Below are 19,469 nucleotides of genomic sequence, written 5' to 3'. Positions count from 1 at the left end.
GTGATTTATTGAAACAACTGCAGACATCAATTCAGTAAATAAGATAAAAACAGAGTACGATCTCCTTTATTCTCCAAGACAGCCTGAACCCTCTGAGACAAGCTTTCTGTCATTTCTTTAAGTAGTCTTCAGGAATAGTTCTCCAGGCTTCTTGAAGGACTTCCCAAAGCTCTTCTTTGGATGTTGGCTGCCTTTTGTTCCATTCTCTGTCAAGATGATCCCACACTGCTTCAATAATGTTGAGGTCTGGGCTCTGGCGAGGATTCATCCCTCCATAAGACCTGTTGTCACTGATTTTCAGTCCACTTCTTGTGTCATTTGGCATAGCTCAGCCTTTTCTCCCTGTTTCCCTTCCTTAAGAATGGCTTCTTGACAGCCACCCTTCCATGGAGACCATTTCTGATGAGGCTTGGGCCAACAGTAGATGGATCGGCTGAAGGTCCAGATGCATCTCTCAGGTCCTGTGTCAGGTCTTTGCTGGATTTTTTCCTCTTTCTTAAGGACGTCACTTTCAGATCCTGTTCATCTGCTGTAGATCGTTTTTTAGACCTGACACTTCTTCTTTTGTCCTCCACTTGTCCAGTTTCCTAAAATGTTTTAAGGACACACTGCACACCATGCAGACATATGCCAAGTTTTCAGCTAATAGCTCTTTGGGAATCACCTTGTTGCTGCAGAAATACAATTTTTTGTTTCATCTTTGGTTTTTCACAGATCAAACTAAAGAAATGTGAAAAAATTATATCTTTGTGAGAGGCTGCTAGTAACAAAGTGCTTAAAGATACTATTTAATACAGTTTTTTTTGCTAAGATGTCTGTTATGTGTTGACACAACACTGGTTCATCCCTTGAGTTAGGTGCCTTTTTTATGCATGAATGATTCATAGGTCAGTATTGAGGGGCTTAACAAACACATTCCTCTTAAAATGGTCAGGTACAAGGGCTGGACTTGAGATGAGTTAAAAAGCAGCCAATGTTCAATGAAAAACTTTGAAAGATGTTCAGAAAGCCTGGAGAACTTTTGCTCAAGGCTGCTTTAAAGGAAACAGAAAGAAATGAAGGGTGGATCAACTGTTTTGACTTTGAAGTGGCGATCACCAAACAAACCTTATTTACATCTTCTCAGCTGCAGTCAGTGCGGACAATCAAGCCAAACACCATCCAAAGACCATAAAAGTCTCATTAAATATGACACTGATCGTTTTTACTTATTCAAAAATATAAAGGATGGTTAAGATGGTGATGAAGACCAAATGAAAACAGCAGACGGGCAGCTAAAAGTAAAATGGGACAGGGGACAGAGAAGGGGTGTTGTTTGGGCTCAGTTCCCATATCGTGGCTCTGTTCCAGGGACTCCAGAAAGGTCACACTGGCCCATTTAATAAACTGGTCACGATGGGAGGGAGGAGGTAAACAGAAGGGACAAAAACACGATGTGATTTAAGATCTGATTGGTGTGTGTTGATAATCTTTGACATAATACCGATGGGATATTTGACATACAGTGTAAGATACATTTTTAACTTATTTAGGTACTCGATTGGGAGCCATCGTGCTGAAGGATCTGCCGAAGGACCTGGTGGATCACAGCTGGAAAACCGTACAACGTACAGTTCAATTTCAGTTCAGTTTATTTATAAAGCGCCAAATCACAGAAAATGTCATCTCAAGGCACTTCAATGATACAGTCTAATTCAAGCCAATTAGAGTTTAATTCTTTGTAATCACAATCCAATCAAATCCAATTCATTTAATTCAAAATTAGTCCAATTCATGCATACAGAGACAGTTCAAAAACCAACAGATTGCACCAAAACTTCTCTTTGGCCCAATCTCTTATCCTGAGCATGCACGTGGCGACTGTGGAGAGAAAAAACTCCTTTTTAACAGGAAGAAACCTCCATCAGAAACAGAACCAGGGAGGGCAACCATCTGCCACGACCAGCTGGGGTTTGAGAGGACAGAAAAGAGGGGACCACGAACACCATAACACCAGGTGCATGACTGATTAGCTAAAGGGTTTCCTGAATTACAATGTAAAGAGCTAAGGTTAGTGATGCTGTTCTGTACAGGAATGGTGTTTCTATCATAATTTAACAGTCCAGGGGTCGGCAGCCTTGAACACTCAAGGAGCCATTTGGACCCGTTTCCCACAGAAAAGTATTTGCTCAGTTCTTATCTTATTTGCACGTATTTCACGAACAGTTGAAGGATTTCGAACGTCCTCTAAGGTGATCATGCCTTTGGACGTCCAGGTGTCATTGGTGAGTGGTCATCCGTTCTGCACTATTATATAATCGTTCCATAATGGGAACCTGGAAGAATTAGAAACCCAAAGGTTAATCTGATTCTTAAAAAGCTTCGTTATGGAGCAAGAGAAGCAAATCAGTAGTTTTTTAAAGGGTCTTACATTGGGGAGCGCAACACAAATTGTTAGCCTGTTTCGAATTTAAAGTCTAATAAAAATATTGTTTTAAAAAATGATTGCAATTCGTAAAATAACACTAAAAGATCACATTGAATCTTTCCGTCCCCTGTACTTAACATGCATGAGGAAACAGTGAGGAGGAAAATCCATCTCCCATGTGCTTAGACTGGTTGGGCAGAACTCGTACATACTTTCAACAGGCCGTTAGAGGAAATATAAGATAAAATAAGCAGTTGTATAAGTTCACGTTTGGTAATTACGTGCAGCTTTTGAACAGTAGAGGGTTCAAGAACACCGTGATGCTCGACCTAAAAAAGCAAATACGAACAATGTTGCTTTACAGAACTGCACAAACGTGACTGAAACATGAAGAATTTACAGGAAATAAACTGACTAGTTCAGCTGAAGTCCTCCACCAGGTCTGCAAGTACTTAAAGTGGGGGCTGAATTGTGCCGAATCAAACTGGTTTTCAGTGTGTATATGTTGACGATACTTGTAAACGGGTAGAAAAATCTGCAGTTATCAAATTATCAGTGACCGCAGGGGGTGGCAACAACCATTCCGAAATCCCGCCATTCCGACATCCCGCTATTCCGCCATCCCACCATTCCGCCATCCCGCTATTCCGACATGCAAACGTCCCACCATTCCGACAAGGCTTTCCCTATAAGGAAATGTGCGTTACTCAACAGGTGAGTCCCTTCTTTCTGTTCAAGCAATTTATATGTTTAACACACAGATAAGCGTTATTAAAAACACAAAGTCTCGACAACTGGAGGAGGAGAAGCAGATCTTGGTGGTTTTCAATCACACACTCCAATGCCACTTGTTTCAACTTCCGAAAATTTAATCCAGGAAAAAAAAGGCTTACAAACATGGACTGAAACGGCTTCATAATACGCACAAGAATCCAAAAGAAACGAAAGCCGTGATATCTGTAATTGCAATTATTACTTTTGCATATGCTGACAGCGTGCAAAAGACGCATGGGCTCTGTGGAGAGCTCCGCTCCAGCTGGCTGCTGTGACAGCTCACTGACACTGTATTTCTGCTTAATCAGTTTCAGTCTCGCCAGAGTTACATTAATATCTGTATTTTTATATTTGAAATACCTTCCACTCTTTTATTATTAAAGTTTGTTTGCGAGGCTGTGGCCTCTGTATGTGCAGAGTTTGTGCGCCAAACTTTAGGGCGTATTTGCGCCGGCATATCATTAGTGTAAAATGTTTTGGGTAAAACATAGGCTATTAAAAGGAACTATCGGAATGGCGGTATGTTAAAAAAAAACATACCGCCATTCCGACCATAGGAGGAAAAAAGTGTCGGAATGACGGGACGTTTGATAAAAAATTAAGTGTCGCCATTCCGACATTGGCCTCCAATTGTCGGAATGGCGAGATGTCGGAATGGCAGCATGTAACCGTTTGCAGGATACCAAGAAAGTGGGACGTGTTGTAATAAATGCACAAACTCCAGAAATAACACAAAATATGGTTATATTATTTAGAAATATTTAACAAAACTGCATTGTTCTGTGGTTTTCCTTGAATAAATCTACCTAAATATAATTTAAGCAATTTAAGTACAAGACCACAGTGCTGACATATGTTACTGTAGCTGGAGGCTTTTTTGGACTCTGTCTGTGGCCACAAAGTCACCTTGTGTCTTCCTGCCAGTCATAAACACATTAAGTCACAGACTTTGACCAGTTTGACATTAAAAATCTGGGATGGTGCTCATCATTTCCCTGTGTGGATGGATTTTCTTCCCTGTTAAGCAGTGGATCTAACACAGCAGGGTCACACACCAATGCACACTTCGTTAGAGCGACTGTGAGAGGCATCTGGGCTTTGTCTCTTTAAGGGTGTCAGATAAAGTGAAAAGATAATGCTGAAAAGCTGCCACAGAGAGCAGCAGAGGACAAAGGAGGTTGGAGGGGAGGTATTCATCATGTGTGCTGTTGTTGACATGGTGAAGGAAAAAAAAGTTTAATCCACAGGGATGATTTTATTTTTAGCTCTTTGAAACCTGCTCTTAGATGTGTTCCTACCACTTTCTCACCAATTCACCTTTCACTAATTTTATTCTTGCTCTTCAGCAGCGTTTTCTGCAGGCTGACAGATTTATTATTGAGGATTTAACGGAAGAAACACTTGGAGGTTTCTACTTGTTTACCTTAAAACTGAGTCAATGTGTCAACATTTGACCACCAGGTATTAGACCAGGAATATATATATGCTTTTAATCGTATGTTCACATAAGCAACCTCCTCCATCGAGGGTGTAATTGTTCACATACTTGCTTGTGTACAACGTCTGTTTCCACTACGGATGACTCAGGCCATGAAAAACCCGCCATTGTCGCTATCCCCATGCTGTTTCTGCAACATTTCTCAACAAGGATATTTGGTTTAAATACAGATAATTGCGTACTCACCATACAAGTTTGTCTTCAAAGCTATGACCCTACATCTGGCCCAACACTGCCCCTACTGGTCACCTGCAATTGGAAGTTTGTGAACACATGATGTTAATCTCTGAGGACGTGCACAAACAAACGCAGGATATGCGTGGCAGCCATGATAAACACGAGTGTCTGTAATCAAAAATAAGAATATTCTTGGCCTTAGGATGTCGTACATGGTTGCAGCAGTAGGTGGAGTACCAGGGGCAGATAGTGACGTCCTATTTGGTACCTTTATTTAGAATGCAGCTCTTTTAACTGATACGAAGAAGCACGGACACATAACTCCGGTCTTTGCTACCCTTCATTGATTGATTTTAAGATTTTATTGCTGATTTTTAAAGTTTTAAATGGATTGGCTCTATCTTCTTTAGTAGATCTTCTGAACATCCACACTCCTGTGAGAGCACTGCCACAGTGAAGATTACAGCAGATACGCTCATAACCTGCAGCTGTGCAACATTACAGATTATACCAGGTTAACTTTGTGTGTCTTAGTGATGGTAAAAGCTTTCAGTTGCATTGTAAACAAATGTTAGCCCCTCTTAGATCCCTAACCAGCCTTTTCACTCAGTGTACCCATGTTGTTCATACTGAAATGTGTTTAAATGCCCTTTTAGTGTAAAGCCAACGTTGGACTGGTCCTTATTCGTAAAACTGCTGTCTGTGAAGTGTGACGAACGAATTCAAAAGGTTTTCCACACTGTTACTGACCCGTAAAACCAAACTGCATCCACAGATGACAGATCCTAGATCACTGCGTCTATAAGGAAGCTGCAAAGGCTCAACTTTCCCTCTCAATTAAAGACACATTTTACTGAAGATATCTCAGTAATAAAAGCAAAGTCCTGTACTCAGGGAGGTCATGTTGGATCACCACGTGTTGGATCACTTGTTCCTTGCGGTGAATAACGTGCATGCTCACTGCTTGAGTTTGATCATACAAGGAGATCCAGGAACTATGATGCAATAGTAGCCAAGTTGTAGGTTACATAAAAACACAAAAATGTCATTTTTTAGCTTTGTGTGATCTTTAAGGTGATAATTCATGTTTTTACATGAATAATATTATAATAATAATACTGCAGATAAGCCAGAAAACATGGAAAATCATGCAATGATACAATTATGTGTGTTTTGATTGGAGGACACGTTGAAACAGAGTCAAACCTCAAACGGTCTAAAATAAAGCACGATTATAATATGGCTGACTTTTACAGTTTTTCATCGTCTCTGCGGTGGACCATGAAGTCACATAAATGTTGTTTGTTTTAACGTTTGTTGTAATTGATTTATTATACTTTTTATGGGAAAGTCAACTGACTTTTTTAATTCTTGCAACACTTTTGCAACACTAGAAATTACTGAAAGACCTGAAACTTTTGAGTCTCTTTGTCTTTTTAAACTCCTGTCTTTGTATTATGTCTGTCTTTGTAAAGATGTTTCACATTTAGTGAGAAGTAGCCCTGACATTGTCATTCAGTGTGACACAGATGCAGCACTAGAATAAAAACGTATTGTGATGGAGAGTCGAGGCCAGAGTCTTTCAGAAGCTGAAATACCCTCGAGTCGTGTTCAGGTGTGTTCCTGTGTTGGTGGACTGATGTCATGACTGAGCACTGTTATTGTACTAATGTTGTCTGACCCTGTTCTCAGTGTGCATTGATGTGCCGCTGTACTGTGTGAAACTGTGTCCTCAAACACAACAGCCCGGCCTAATTAGGGCTTTATCCAGCCTCAGTCCTCGTGTTATCTTTGGAGCATTAGTCTGTTTACTTTCAATCTCCACTTTTTATAGAGTAATCTCAGTCAATAAGCATCTATGTCAACTCTGTGTTTAAATGCGTCTTTGTTATCTCGCAAACTACGTCAGATGTCACTTAACTATGTTGTTGTATACACATTTTATCTGTTTATTTCTTTAATCCAACCTTTATTTAACCAGGCAAGTCATTATGAGCAGAGTTTTCTGAACTTTTGAAAACAAAAGATGATCAGACGAGGCTTTAACGGATAGACAGAGTACGGTCCGGCACAACTAAAGCCAAAAGCATTCCTATAAATCATGTTTTTTTATGACTGGGTTGCCATTTTTACACTCCCACTCGCACATACAGCACAAATAAGTAGTTTTATGTTATTCCAACGATCCACAGGCTGTGGCAGTGCAATAAATACAACAATTTCCCAGTAAATGAAGGGAAAGACGCAGCTTTCAACAGTATTGATGCCTTTTGGAAAAGGAAATGCATTCAACACCCAGGTTGAACATCATTGGTACTCGCAAAGTATTTTGGTGAGTAACACTGAATATAAACTTGCAGAATAGATTATAAATGGATACAATTAATCAATCTTATGTACATGAACCCTGAAAACTAAAATTCCACAGTGTCAGTAGTGTTCATACTATCATTTTGTCTTTAATTGCTCTTGAGATGTGTCAGAAATGTCTGAAAAGTCCACCTGATTGGTTTAGAAAGGGAAACGCCTGTTATTTGAGTCCCACAATCCACCCTCCATTTGAACTCCAGCTTTAAACTGTTGCGAGGCATATGTCAGGGCAGATGGATGAAACTATTTTTAATGCATGGCGTCTTCCTGGTGATCTTAGAGGTTATGAAAAGGAACCACTTTGGAACCACCTGGACTCTTCATAAGCTGGGTTTCCATTGACTTTAGAAGATGTGATTAATGGGAAAAGGTGAGAGGAGGTCGTAAAAGCCAAAAGAACTTCCACCGTGGTTTGAGTTGACGATAGTTTAACAGGCTAAATGAGCCTTTAAAACTGTCATTTTTTTCACATAAAAGGGTTTTTCTCATGTGAATGGTTACGACAAAGGTTGATTTATAATTTTTCTTTATTATTTCACTGATGCCAAAGGAATAGCTGTTGGCTATCTCTCACATTGTTATTTTTAACATCGGTATCGGCCCCCAACGTGCATCTTTAGTTTTAATTTTCAGATAGATGTGAACGTGAAGGAGCCTAAATGCTTTTTGAAGCAACTGTTAGCTTTAGTTTTGGAAATGTATTCACTAGTTTGTGTCTGAAACATTGTGTAAATTTATCTTTATGTGGCTTTTTTTCCATTTTATTGCGTTGATCTCTAAGCTGTGGATTTTTTCCTACTAATATCTTTTCCATGAGCATAGGGTGGGTATCCTGCATACTTATTCTCATCTTGACTCCATTTCCTGTTTTCAATCAGTTTCTTTTCTGAGTTCAGTACAATCTGAACTGATGCTTTCAAAGATTTCACAACGTGGATTTGTGAAATTCCACCCTGAAGAAAGGCGTCACCGCTCTCATTATCATGCAACATAGTAAAAATGCGCTTGTAGTTTTTATTTTTGTTTGTCAGAGCACAGAAAACGCTTTGCATGATGTAATGATTCGATGTGTGTTTGTCTGCGTTTTCCTTTGGTGATTTTAGGTTGCTGTCCAGGATGGCGGGGATGAAGGAGCAGCAGTTCACAGAGGAGAAGCCCCTGCTGCCGGAGCAGAGAGGAGTGGACTCAGACATGGTGAGTCCACCTGCTTTATTTGCTTTATGTTCTCTTGTTCCATTAACCCTTATATCCGGGTGTTCAGACGTGATTATTGAAGCCCTCTAAAACTCCTGGGATATTCAGACAGAGATGTTTGTGCTCATTAGCTGTGATGACTTATAATTAGACAATGTGGTTGTTTACCAGCGGAGGAGGAAATTAATGAACTCCATCCAACCATGACTCTTTGATAACAACACTGTGAGAAGATGGAAGCACATTTAAGCTGTGAGAAAGAGGGGTGGAGGGCTGAGGGAATCAAAAACAGGATAGGGAGTAGGCGGTTACTTATTCCAGTCCACTTATCCAGTAAATAAGCAACAGGTAGCAGCTGAGGCTGAATCAGGGGCTGTTGAGTTCCTCTTGAAGCTGGAATGTTGACAAATAGGAAAGTGACTTGAAGGGGCAAAAAACATTCGTTTCATGTTATCTTCTTAAACTTTTCAAATAGGCCGTTCTTTGTGATGCGAGTTGGCTGTTATTCTTGTCAACTGTGGGATCCAAAACAGAAGCATAGAAATGACTCGGTGCTCTAAATAACCAATTACGGGCAAGCTGTTTTCATCACGGTACAAATCAAACAGGCAACAAAATCACGAGTGCCCAGAAAAGCATGAAAATGAGCATAAACAAATGTGGAATATTCGTCTGCTTCTGTCGAGCCTCTTATTTGTGCTGAAAGAGTTAGTGAGAGGCTGCGAATGTAACCACTGACTCAGCCATGACTCACTCAGCCAAAAATGAGACGTTCAGATGATACAGGGCGTCAAGGCTTTTTGACTCAGTAGCTCTAACATAATATGCTGTGCAACAGTATGAATATCTTGAACTGGCATTGATCAGGTAAAGGTCATCAGGCCCGCTCATTATGACTCACTGCTGGTAAATAATCGAGGCCATCGATTGCTACCTCATTGATTGGGTTACATGTTACATGTTGACTCGATAAGCCGCTCAGATTATTGAACTGTCAAAGACGTCCTCTGCTCAGACACACTAAGTTTTATCTGCTGCCTCTCCACCTCACAGCTTATTCAAAGTCTGCAGCTCTGGTGTAGTGCAACAGCAAGTAAGTGACCTTTAAGAGCAGCTACTAAGTGATTACCTCCTGGCAGAAAACACTGGTCAAACTCACCACAAGTCATGTCTAACAAATGCTGCATTCGCTTCAAACAGGACAGGCGCTGTTGGTTAAAAACAGCAAAACAAATAATTCAATTACAGTGAATGAAAATGGATTTGAAGCCGTTTAATTTCTATGATCCTGATAACCTGTGTAACATGAATACATTTAGAATTAAAACACAGATCATGCAGTTTAATTGTAAACAAAAGTGAGAAACTGATAAATGATGACAAACCGCCATCTTGTCTGCAATAGTGAAGCATGGTGGTGGGAGTTTCATGCTTTAGTGGGCACTGCTCAGCGTCTCGATTGTCTACGTCCATCCAGGTGTGCAGGTCAGTGAAAATGATCTAATGTTAAGCTTTCATTTTGGCCATTTTTATCCATAACTATCATTTCGGACACTAGTTCAGGTCTAATTGAGGAAAAAAACATGCCGTAATGATTTTTTCTTTATACTAGTGCTGTGGGGCGGTGTCTGTCCACTTTGCTCCACTGAGATTTAACAAATTCATTATTCTGCCACAATAAGCTATATAAATGAAAAGAGTAATTCATTTCTCGCATTGTCAACACAATATGAGGGGAAATAGTTAAGAAACCTAAATAATTTAAAGACAAGTTTGGCACTTGTTTGTCTGAAATACTGTAAGTTACATGCTGTTCTAGTTAATGTACAGCCTTCTCTACTCTACAGTTTCCCTCATGACATGAATGCAGCTTTATTCTGGTTTATTAGTTGCATGCGGACACAACCTGTTCTTCTATTCCAATTAAAGGAAGACTGCAGATCTTCAGCCTGACCTTTCTGGTGACGCTGGAACAGAAAAGAAGCAATGAAATGGGGCATTTCATGGATGAAAAGATCACAGAGGGGGTTTCTAAGACCTCCATAAAAATTGTATCAGAAAACATCTTTATGTTCTTTATGTTGACTGTTTGTTGCTGCCGTGTCTGCCCTGGTTGATTCCCAATAACCACCTTGTGTTTGTCGTTTTGCAACACAGCAGGATAAAGGAGAGGAGGCAGCCGAGGGGCTCCCGTGCCCCGCCAGCCCCACGCCTCCTAACCAACCCCCTACCCCCCACCGCCCCACACACCGCTGGCATGTCATCGCACGGCACTGGCTCCGCCAGACCCGCCGTCGGACCAGCGGGGTCCTCCCGGTAACTACCAGAGCAAGCAGAAACATCTGACTGCCAGTACACAAAATCAAACACACAACAAAAGCCAACACAGCTGAAAACAATAATGGAGCAGAAACCTGGAGCATAAAGTTGAATAATTTAGATAAACTCATTAAGCAAATGTTTTTATGGGCCAATACTTCCCACTAACAAAAAGCCCCAGTTACTTGTCTGAGGTAAAGCAGCTAATATGTTGCTGTAGCTGAAAAAATGGCAAATCCTAGTCAAAGTAGTCAATTCCAGGAAAAAGCTTTGCATTGGAACTCTGGAACTATTTTAGATCTTTTAATTTAGTGTTATTACACATACTGTAACATAGCATATGAATAAAATAAATTATGGTAAATATTAAGCTAATTGTGACATTATTCATCCATAATTGTATGATATCTTTGTACAGAAGATTTGTACAAAAATTTCTGGTTTCAGATTTTGGTTGTTGCCTTAAGTATTGGTCATACTTGCTGTTCATGTTTAATGATGAAAAAAGCCCAATTTTAGGTTTAACTCCTAAATTAGTTGCCCTATTTTATGGTAGTAAACATGTGTTTTGAAGTGCATGAGCTTGTTTATTAGTAACTGATGCTGCCTGACTAAATGCCTTTAACACTGTGTGTTGTGTTTTCTCCACACCTGTTATGCAGGTTGCTCTTCGTTGTTTTCCTCATAAAATAGGACAGAGGGCATTGGTCTATATTTAAATATATAAAGCAAAGGGCCACAAACCACATTTATACTTTACATGTGGCTACGACGACTATTTGAGCTACGAAGCCTTCCAGCTGCTAGGATGATTTAGCTATGTTTCCATGGCAAACAGGGCCAGCAATGAAGTCAAATTTCAAGGCAAATCAACTCTTTCTCTACTCTTTTTTATTATTAAGGGGAGCTATCTCTCGGCATCCTTGTTAATTATTTATTGTACAGATAAATTATACTGAATTATTGTAGGTTTTAATTCAATACAACAACTTTAAGGCAACTAAACAGTAGCATTTTTAATCAGAAAACGCAGAATCTGTAGGTTTTTTGTACCATAACCTTGACAATCTCTGAGTTTGAGTAGTATTAAGCAGTATTTTGGTGTTAAACAGTCGTGTTAGAGTGTCCTTTGGTTTCAAGCACGTAAACATTGTGCAGACAGCAAAAGGCAAGAAATACACTAGGTGAAATAAATTCTTGACAATAAAAACACTGGCTGGAGACGACTTTTTATTTAGTAAATAATGACCTGTTAACACAACAGATAGTCTTGGCATAGACATTAATTATCTGTGCTTCTACACCAGAAGCCCAGAGGTATTTGCTGTTGCCCTCAGAGACAGAGTCAATAGATTTTATTCAGTGCATTCTTTGGTCGAGGCAGCATCAGTTTTCTTTAAAAGAATGAGCTCACGGGCATCAGCATGCACTTGCAACTGTAAAGTAAGAAAAGTAGGCAATACACCCCTTAAACTTACTGCACATGTTCTTTTTTTTCACTCCAAATACTATTTTAAACAACTTTAAAGTGTATATTGTAATTATGATAGAAACTGGTGCATGTACAATTGAATCAAGCCGTTTTAAAGAGATTTTAACTGGTTAACCAGCCTTTAAATAGACATTTAGAAATAAATCCTTAAAAAGTATAAAGTATAATCCTTGAAAGTATAAATATGGTCAAAAACAGCAGGGAAAGATAGTTGCAAGTTAATCCCTTTGAACACAGAATACAAATAAAAAACTACAAGCAAGGGAGAAGATTTTATTAGCCTACATTTACAAATAAGCAAAATAAGCAAAGAACTGGCTAAAAAAAAAACGTTTCAATAATTCATCTAAATAATGACTGATTTATGAAAGAGATGGTGTTTCCTTCTGGTTACAGTGGAAGCCACTGAAACAACCACATTCAACTGCCTGTAGGCATTACATTAGCAGATATTAGCTGAAATGTTAACAAAATGGCAGCAACTTGTTTTAGTGCCCAACAAGGCATAAATGCTCCAACTTCACATTTTGTCAAAGACCAAAGTCAGACTTTAGATGTCTTAGCTTTACATTAAATGGAAATGTGAAGGTCAAGTAAACAAACTAGATGATAAAAATGCACAAGAAGCAAAAAACCTGTTGTGATAAATTGGACAAAAAAAGTTTACTGTTTTTGATATTTAAAAATCTGTTTTGAACCTTGTAAATTTGAGTAATTGTATGGTTGCAGTTTACATTATAAAGTTCCTCAAAAGTATATATATATGTCCTGTAAAAGCAAACTGGCTAAAAGGTAACTAGCTAAATGCTAACAAACCTAGCCTAGCCTAGCCTATCTGAGTTTCGCTTAGCTTAGTTTATCTTAGCAGAGTAACGTCTGAATCAAGCTGTTTTAATGAGATTTTAAGTTAGGTTAACCAGCCTTTAAATCACATTTTGATATAGTCTATTGATGATTCCTTAATTAAATAAGGTCCTTGGTAAAAAAAAAAAAAAAGAGATAGAGAGAGCAGAAGAAGAAACGAGAGGGCATTTTGTTTGTAGAAATTGTGTTGTCTTTGCACACGTAGAATGCTTTACCTATTATAGGCAGAATCTCTGGTTTGGTCTTTGTAAAACCTGTGACAAACTTGTATTATGCAGAACATAAATCAAGGTTAATTTAAGGTTTTATGACTTAAATAGTTGTTGTACATTTGGCCATTAAACTTAAGCATTTCATGTGGCTGTTTTGGTTCAACCTAAATGCCTCAGCAGCAACGCAAAGCTCAACTTCACATGCAATTTGATAGATTTGAACCCCTGTACATCCATCTATCGTATCTCCGGGGTCACACTTAATCAAGTCAATTCCTTGATCCTCCTGTACCCGATGACTTAAATTTAGTGTTAAAAGATTATATTAGAATAAAATCTAGGTCAAAATTTACATTGACGAAACCAGCCCACAGACAAAGTGACTCATTACACTATCTTTACCTTATCAACACACAGCCCTACATATTAAACAGCCTGTAGAGATTACTGTGGCTAAAAGAGCCCTCACACAACTTTTAAGACATTCTTCCCATTCTTTTTAATGGACAGTCTCTCTATAGTCTCCCCTCTCTTTGTTATGAGCTGCTTACAGCCCCTACATGCAGTATGATGGAGTGGGAGTTAAAAGAAAGAGAAGAGTGCCACCTGCTGGTCCGACCACCGTACTGTCACTTTTCGCCTCTGGAAACAAATCCACTTGCATGAAATCCGCATGAAATCCACAGGAACTGAAGTTGCCCTTTTAGCTGAACATTTCTCTTGAAGTAAAATAAATGTATTTATTGGATTTCCTCCCCTCACACCTCCAGCTGCTCTGGTCATGACACAACCACATAACAGCTCATGTAATAAAGTCTGATGGTAACACATTCATCTACTGGGCAGCTTCAGATCTTGTTTTTGTGATGTCTTTCTCTCTATTTTTAGGTGTGTCCCTGATCTGACTGTGTCACTTCTGTCCTTTTTTAACTGGTCATCAAAGCTGATTAACTAAAACTAAAACTTTTTATGTGTGTCCATCTTTAATACTGTCATATTTTCTTTCAGAATTATCTTCAGAAATCTTCATCTGACCCGCCAAACTAAGAGTTGTGCATGTCTAACAAGGAAGCAGTGTGAACACCATCCCTCTGACTGTTCTGACAAGCATCTGTCACATGCATGTCATTAATTTACTTGTTTGGTTCAGATTTCCAGATGTTCCTGCCCTGCTTCGGGCTTTACAAAAGGCGACAGAGCACAAATAAATGACATGTGCTGAAATAACACAGTTTAGGATGGGGGAACTTTCACTGATGTGTTCAAGGAATTACAAAAAACTGATATATGTTGTTTTAAAATTATGTTCTTAAGCATATGTTATTTCATAGCACACCAGGATGCATTTATTTATGAGGGAGAACATGTTTCATTCCAATACATCTGGTTTTAAAGGATGGGTTTACAGTTTTTCTTACTTGTCTTAAAACAGCAATCAAGTTGTTGAAGAACACTGAAATATGCAGCTAATGGGGGATAAAATTGAGTCTGTTAAAGAAAAGCAAATCACATATACACCACAGCATTCTGAGTTTCACAAATCAGGAAAATTTCCTGTTTTTTACTCCATTTTCAGCAGAATTGGAAAGCTGTATGTGCGGGAATAACAAAATGAATGCATTTATTTACAAATATCAAAAGCTGAACATCATGAACATGATCACGACATGTATCCACGTTGTGAGGAGAGTGGTAAATTTGTGTAAACTGTGGGCATTAATCATATACAGAAATAATAGATTCGTAGAATCCATAGAGAATGTGTGTAAGTAAGAAACAAGGCAGCACTGATTGTAAAACAGACCTAAATGACCCAATGAGCTCCTGAAAACGCCTCAAAACTCAAGACTGAATTTAGCCAATGTTTTTCATTGGATAAATACAGTGGAAATTCTTGAGGAAAACCTATTTTAGTCTTTTTTAGTGTTAGAGACTTGAGACTTGGACAGAGGTTCAATTTCCAGCAGGGCAATGACTCCAAGCAAACGTCAAAAGCAACATTCGAGTGGTTTTAGGGCAAACATTTAAATGTGTTGGAACAGCCTCGACCAGGGATACCCACACCCGGTCCTCGAGGGCCGCTTTCCTGCAGGTTTTAGATGTTTCCCTGATTCAACACACTGGAGTCAGATGAAATGGATCTCTTCACAATTCCATTTCATCTGAATCAGGTGGGCTGAAGCAGGGAAACATCTAAAACCTGTAGGACAGCGGCCCTCAAAGACCGGATGTGGGTATCCCTGGCCTTGACAAACCAGCAGAACCCGTCCAGCTTGAATTAGCTCAAGCAGTTTTGCTATAAAGAATGGGGAAAAATCTAAGTGGCTCGATGTGGTAAACTCATAGAGACTCATAGAGAGTTGAAGCTGTAATTCAAAGATGTCCAAAGTCTATCCTCGAGTGCCAATGTCCTGCAGGTTCCCTGCTTCAACACATCTGATTCAGATGAAATGGATCTCTTCAAAAGATTGTTAAGTTCTGCACAAGCCTGCTAATGATGCATTGAAGCAGGGAAACATCTAAAACCTGCAGGACAGGGGTCCCCGAGGACTGGATGTGGACATCCCTGCTTTAATTGCTGTAAAATTTGGCTCTACAAAGTACAGATCCATAAAACTGTTTACATTACAGGTTGTTATGCAAAAAGAATAGAAAAAGACAAGGTGGGTGAGCACACCAGGCACCATTAATGCTTAATTATGGGTATTAACAGGTTTTTGATCAACATATGTTGCTGCATGACGATGTCTTTTTCAGAACGGTCTAACTTATTTCAGCAAGACAAGGCAAAACCACATCCCGCTCATATCACATGTTTGTGGCTTAACTGACGTCACCAATGAAAAGCTTTTAGATATTGTGAAGTGAAAATATGACAAAAGAAGCCTGGCATTGTTGAGAAGCTGAATAACTATATCGATCATTAATAATAATCACTGTCTGAGTGAGAAGGTTAAAAGAAAAGGTGGTGACCACTGTCCCAACTTTTTAAAAACGTCTTGTCTTTGTACCGTATACAACCGTAGATAGTTTAAGAGATTATTTTAGTTTTTTTTTTCTAAGTTTGACATTTCAAACAACATCTCAACTTTGGGGTTCAATTAAAAACTCTTTTCAATCATTTTGCCATATTGAAACAGCCACCCTGAGCTAAAATTACTTGTAATCTTTAGAGGACTTTTTCTTGATTTGTTTATAAACAGAACATATCAGGAGAGGATGCTTAAATGGAAAGTCTTAGTGCACATTGTTTTAAGATAAATATGGAATAAACTAGTGTACCTATCCTTTAAATAGAGTCGAGACTGGATTCCCCCAAAGAATAAGCACCTCACCGGCAAGTTTTTCTTCACAATTTCTATCCATTTGATATTTTATTACATTGAATTCAAAGATCTCCAGTGTCTCATTGATTAAAGTCAGCTTGTTATCAGTGTATTAAATATGTGAAAATGACCTCAGCAGTCATCTGGAAGCAGGATTCTGCTGTGACCTGAAAGAAAAAAGTATTATTTTCATGCCTCAGTTGTTTGGTCCAGTTTATCTGTGTTTACTGATGCTCATCTCTGCTGGGGTAGCTCGCTGTGAGGGGAATTCGGCTGCTTCATTGTCTCATTCTGTATTTTAAAACACCATCTTTCCTCACTTTTTAACATGAAGTTGTTCTCAGTTTCCCACATGAACTTCAGTAAAAAAGTCTACAAATACACACACATCCAGGCATATTTAGATGTAAAACGTTCAAATAGTTGGAAACTTAAGAGCAATTTTAAAGGGGCAGTCCACCATTTTTACCCATCTGTATTATATAGAGTTAAACAGACATTATGAAAGCAGCTGTTAAACGTCTTCTTATGCTCCAGAGTGAGCAATCTGAGATTAAACGATCTAAATTATGCCAGTTTTAGGCGCGATGATGCTACAGATGTCAAAAATAAACCAAAAAACTAATATTCTGTGATCTAAACAAGATGAGAAACCTCAGTAAATTACAAATTAAAATATACAATTATGAAAATGCTGGTTTGATATAACCTTTGTTTACATCCAAGTTCACCATCTGTACCTGTAAACATTGTTGCTTTAACTGTGCAGATGAACCTGATTTGGTATAAAACTGGATGCAGGAGTGAGTACAATCATCACAAGGTTGAGATAAAAAAAAAAAACTAAAAACAGACTGAAAGTGATGCTCATGCATTAACACACATGATCTGATGGAGGTCTGTCTTGTTGCATCATAGGAAATGTAGGATCCAGAGTTTGTGGAACTCAGCTACTTTGACGTTTGTCGCATACGTCCCCAATTCAATCAGTGTTGTCGTAAATTGCTGGATTACCCCTTTACATAAGTTAAAAAGTAGGCAACGTATTCTATCTAAAAAATGGTGGCTTTTTATTCTGTTTAACCAGTTGATGTTGAGTGTTTGTATGCCGTGCTGCTGAGGTGCGTTTGGGAGGCAGATTTTCTCATGTCTGTGGTTTGGACCTACAGCGCACAGCTCATGCTGCTCTTCTGTAAGTCTGTCGGCCTTCAGCTTCAACAAAGGATGCCCCCTGTAGTGTTTGAGGAATGTGTCTGAGTGCGAGTTCTGATAACTTATCTCCTTCCTTTTTTAACGTTGTTTTCTTTGACTTTTATCTGCCCGTCTCTCTCTGCAGGAAAGCTGTGATCAGCTGATGCCGCCAGGCGACTGGAAGGTATGAGCTCGCACCCCCCTTTTCTCTTTTCTTATCTGTGTTTCTTTTGTGTTTTCGTTGTGTTTGGCTATCGTTCTTCCTTTGTCATCCCTTTGTGAACGGGTTCAAGCTTGATTATAATGAGCGCCTCAGCATGGAGCTACTGTAATTTTTTGTAATTAAGACACAAAGCAAATGCAATTTCTATAATCTTACAGTGCTTTAAAATACTCTACATACAACTTAGTCCATCTGGCAACTCTACCCTCCCTGTTGGAGCGTTTGTGAGCTCCTCTTTGTGTCATTTGCGTGCATGTCGCCATCTCTTTATATAATGGTGGTTTTCTTTGAGCTCCTGAGTAGCTCCCCACCCACATGCAGATTTGCTCCACTCACATATTCTTGTGATTGCAAAGATTTGCTTTGCTCCGAGTTCTGTGATAGTTTAGTTAAGGGGGCAGACTGCATGAAAAGGTGTAAAAAAGTGTTGAAATGACAGTATTAGATGATCCTTCTCTCAGACTTTAGAGATCTAAGGCGACCCTTAGCTGTAATAGTCTCAAAGCTCTTTTGAGACTATTACAGTGATGCAAGAGGTGGCTGTGGAGAGGGAGGTCTGGGGATCACTGCTCAGACTCTTGCCCCTGGATATATGGCAGAAAAAGGCTGGATAGATGAAACATCTCTCTCTCTATCACTCAAATATCATATCCAGGTTGTGAAAACGGTGATTAGGACTCTATGTGAGTTCTGAAATTATGTTTACTTATGCAAACACATAATTTAGATACTGAAGAAAACATCTCAGGGATAAACACGTCACGAAAAAAGATCTACTTTATCTAATCTACTTTAGATGTTGGTCTAATTAGTTGTCCACAGCTATGAGATGCTGGAGGTTAGACAGATTTACCCCCCCTAAATATCTGAGCCCATCAGTCAAATCAAACCAATCGATATTAGACGTTAGAACACTGCTGGATTGTTTAAAGGAGCAGGATATCTCTTCATTAGTGCTTCACACACTGAACAGCTTTGCTGGTTTATTTTAATCAAACATGTGGCGAGTGGCAGACAACAGCAGTTTCTTGTGAAAACGTCTCTGTTTCACCGTTGTTTTCACACTCAGACCCGACACAGGTCTCAGATAATAACGCTGCATTTGAATGTGCGAATGAATAAAAGCTGAAATGATCGTAAAGGCAGTGAAACACTTTTGCTGTCTGCTCTAAAACAAGAGACTTACTTTCCGTGGACAATGAAGCTCTATGATGAGGCAAAAACTCCTTCACGGCCTCATTTTTTTTTAAAAACCCTGACAGGGATATTGCGCTGTATGATCACTGGATTAAAGTGTTTTTTTCTCTTTCTCTTTTCTTGTTTTTCTATAAAAGGTGACACAATCAGTACAAATGATGTGGGCGTGGGTCTTCTTCCAGCCTTTTGGCATTTCTTTATGATCATATTCCCTTTTTCCAACAA

The 19,469-nt window shown here is 39.1% G+C and overlaps 1 protein-coding gene across 4 annotated transcripts in view; it reads left to right on the top strand.

The window, feature by feature from the left end:
* ndrg4 (NDRG family member 4) overlaps positions 1 to 19,469 on the top strand; it is a 59,997-nt gene that overhangs the window by 19,424 nt on the left and 21,104 nt on the right. For 3 of the 4 annotated variants that reach the window (XM_072386579.1, XM_072386578.1, XM_072386580.1), the window contains 3 exons: positions 8,330 to 8,420; positions 10,578 to 10,736; positions 17,970 to 18,008. In XM_072386579.1, coding sequence (XP_072242680.1) covers positions 8,330 to 8,420; positions 10,578 to 10,736; positions 17,970 to 18,008 — 289 coding nt within the window. The remainder of the gene's footprint in view (positions 1 to 8,329; positions 8,421 to 10,577; positions 10,737 to 17,969; positions 18,009 to 19,469) is intronic. The other variant, XM_072386581.1, reaches the window with a different exon arrangement.

Source organism: Leuresthes tenuis, unplaced genomic scaffold (assembly GCF_036924035.1).
Source record: "Leuresthes tenuis unplaced genomic scaffold, fLeuTen1.0.hap1 SCAF_5, whole genome shotgun sequence".
Classification (NCBI taxonomy): domain Eukaryota; kingdom Metazoa; phylum Chordata; class Actinopteri; order Atheriniformes; family Atherinopsidae; genus Leuresthes; species Leuresthes tenuis.
The sequence above is the reverse complement of the archived record's forward strand: the minus strand, read 5'-3'. Positions and strand labels throughout refer to the sequence as shown.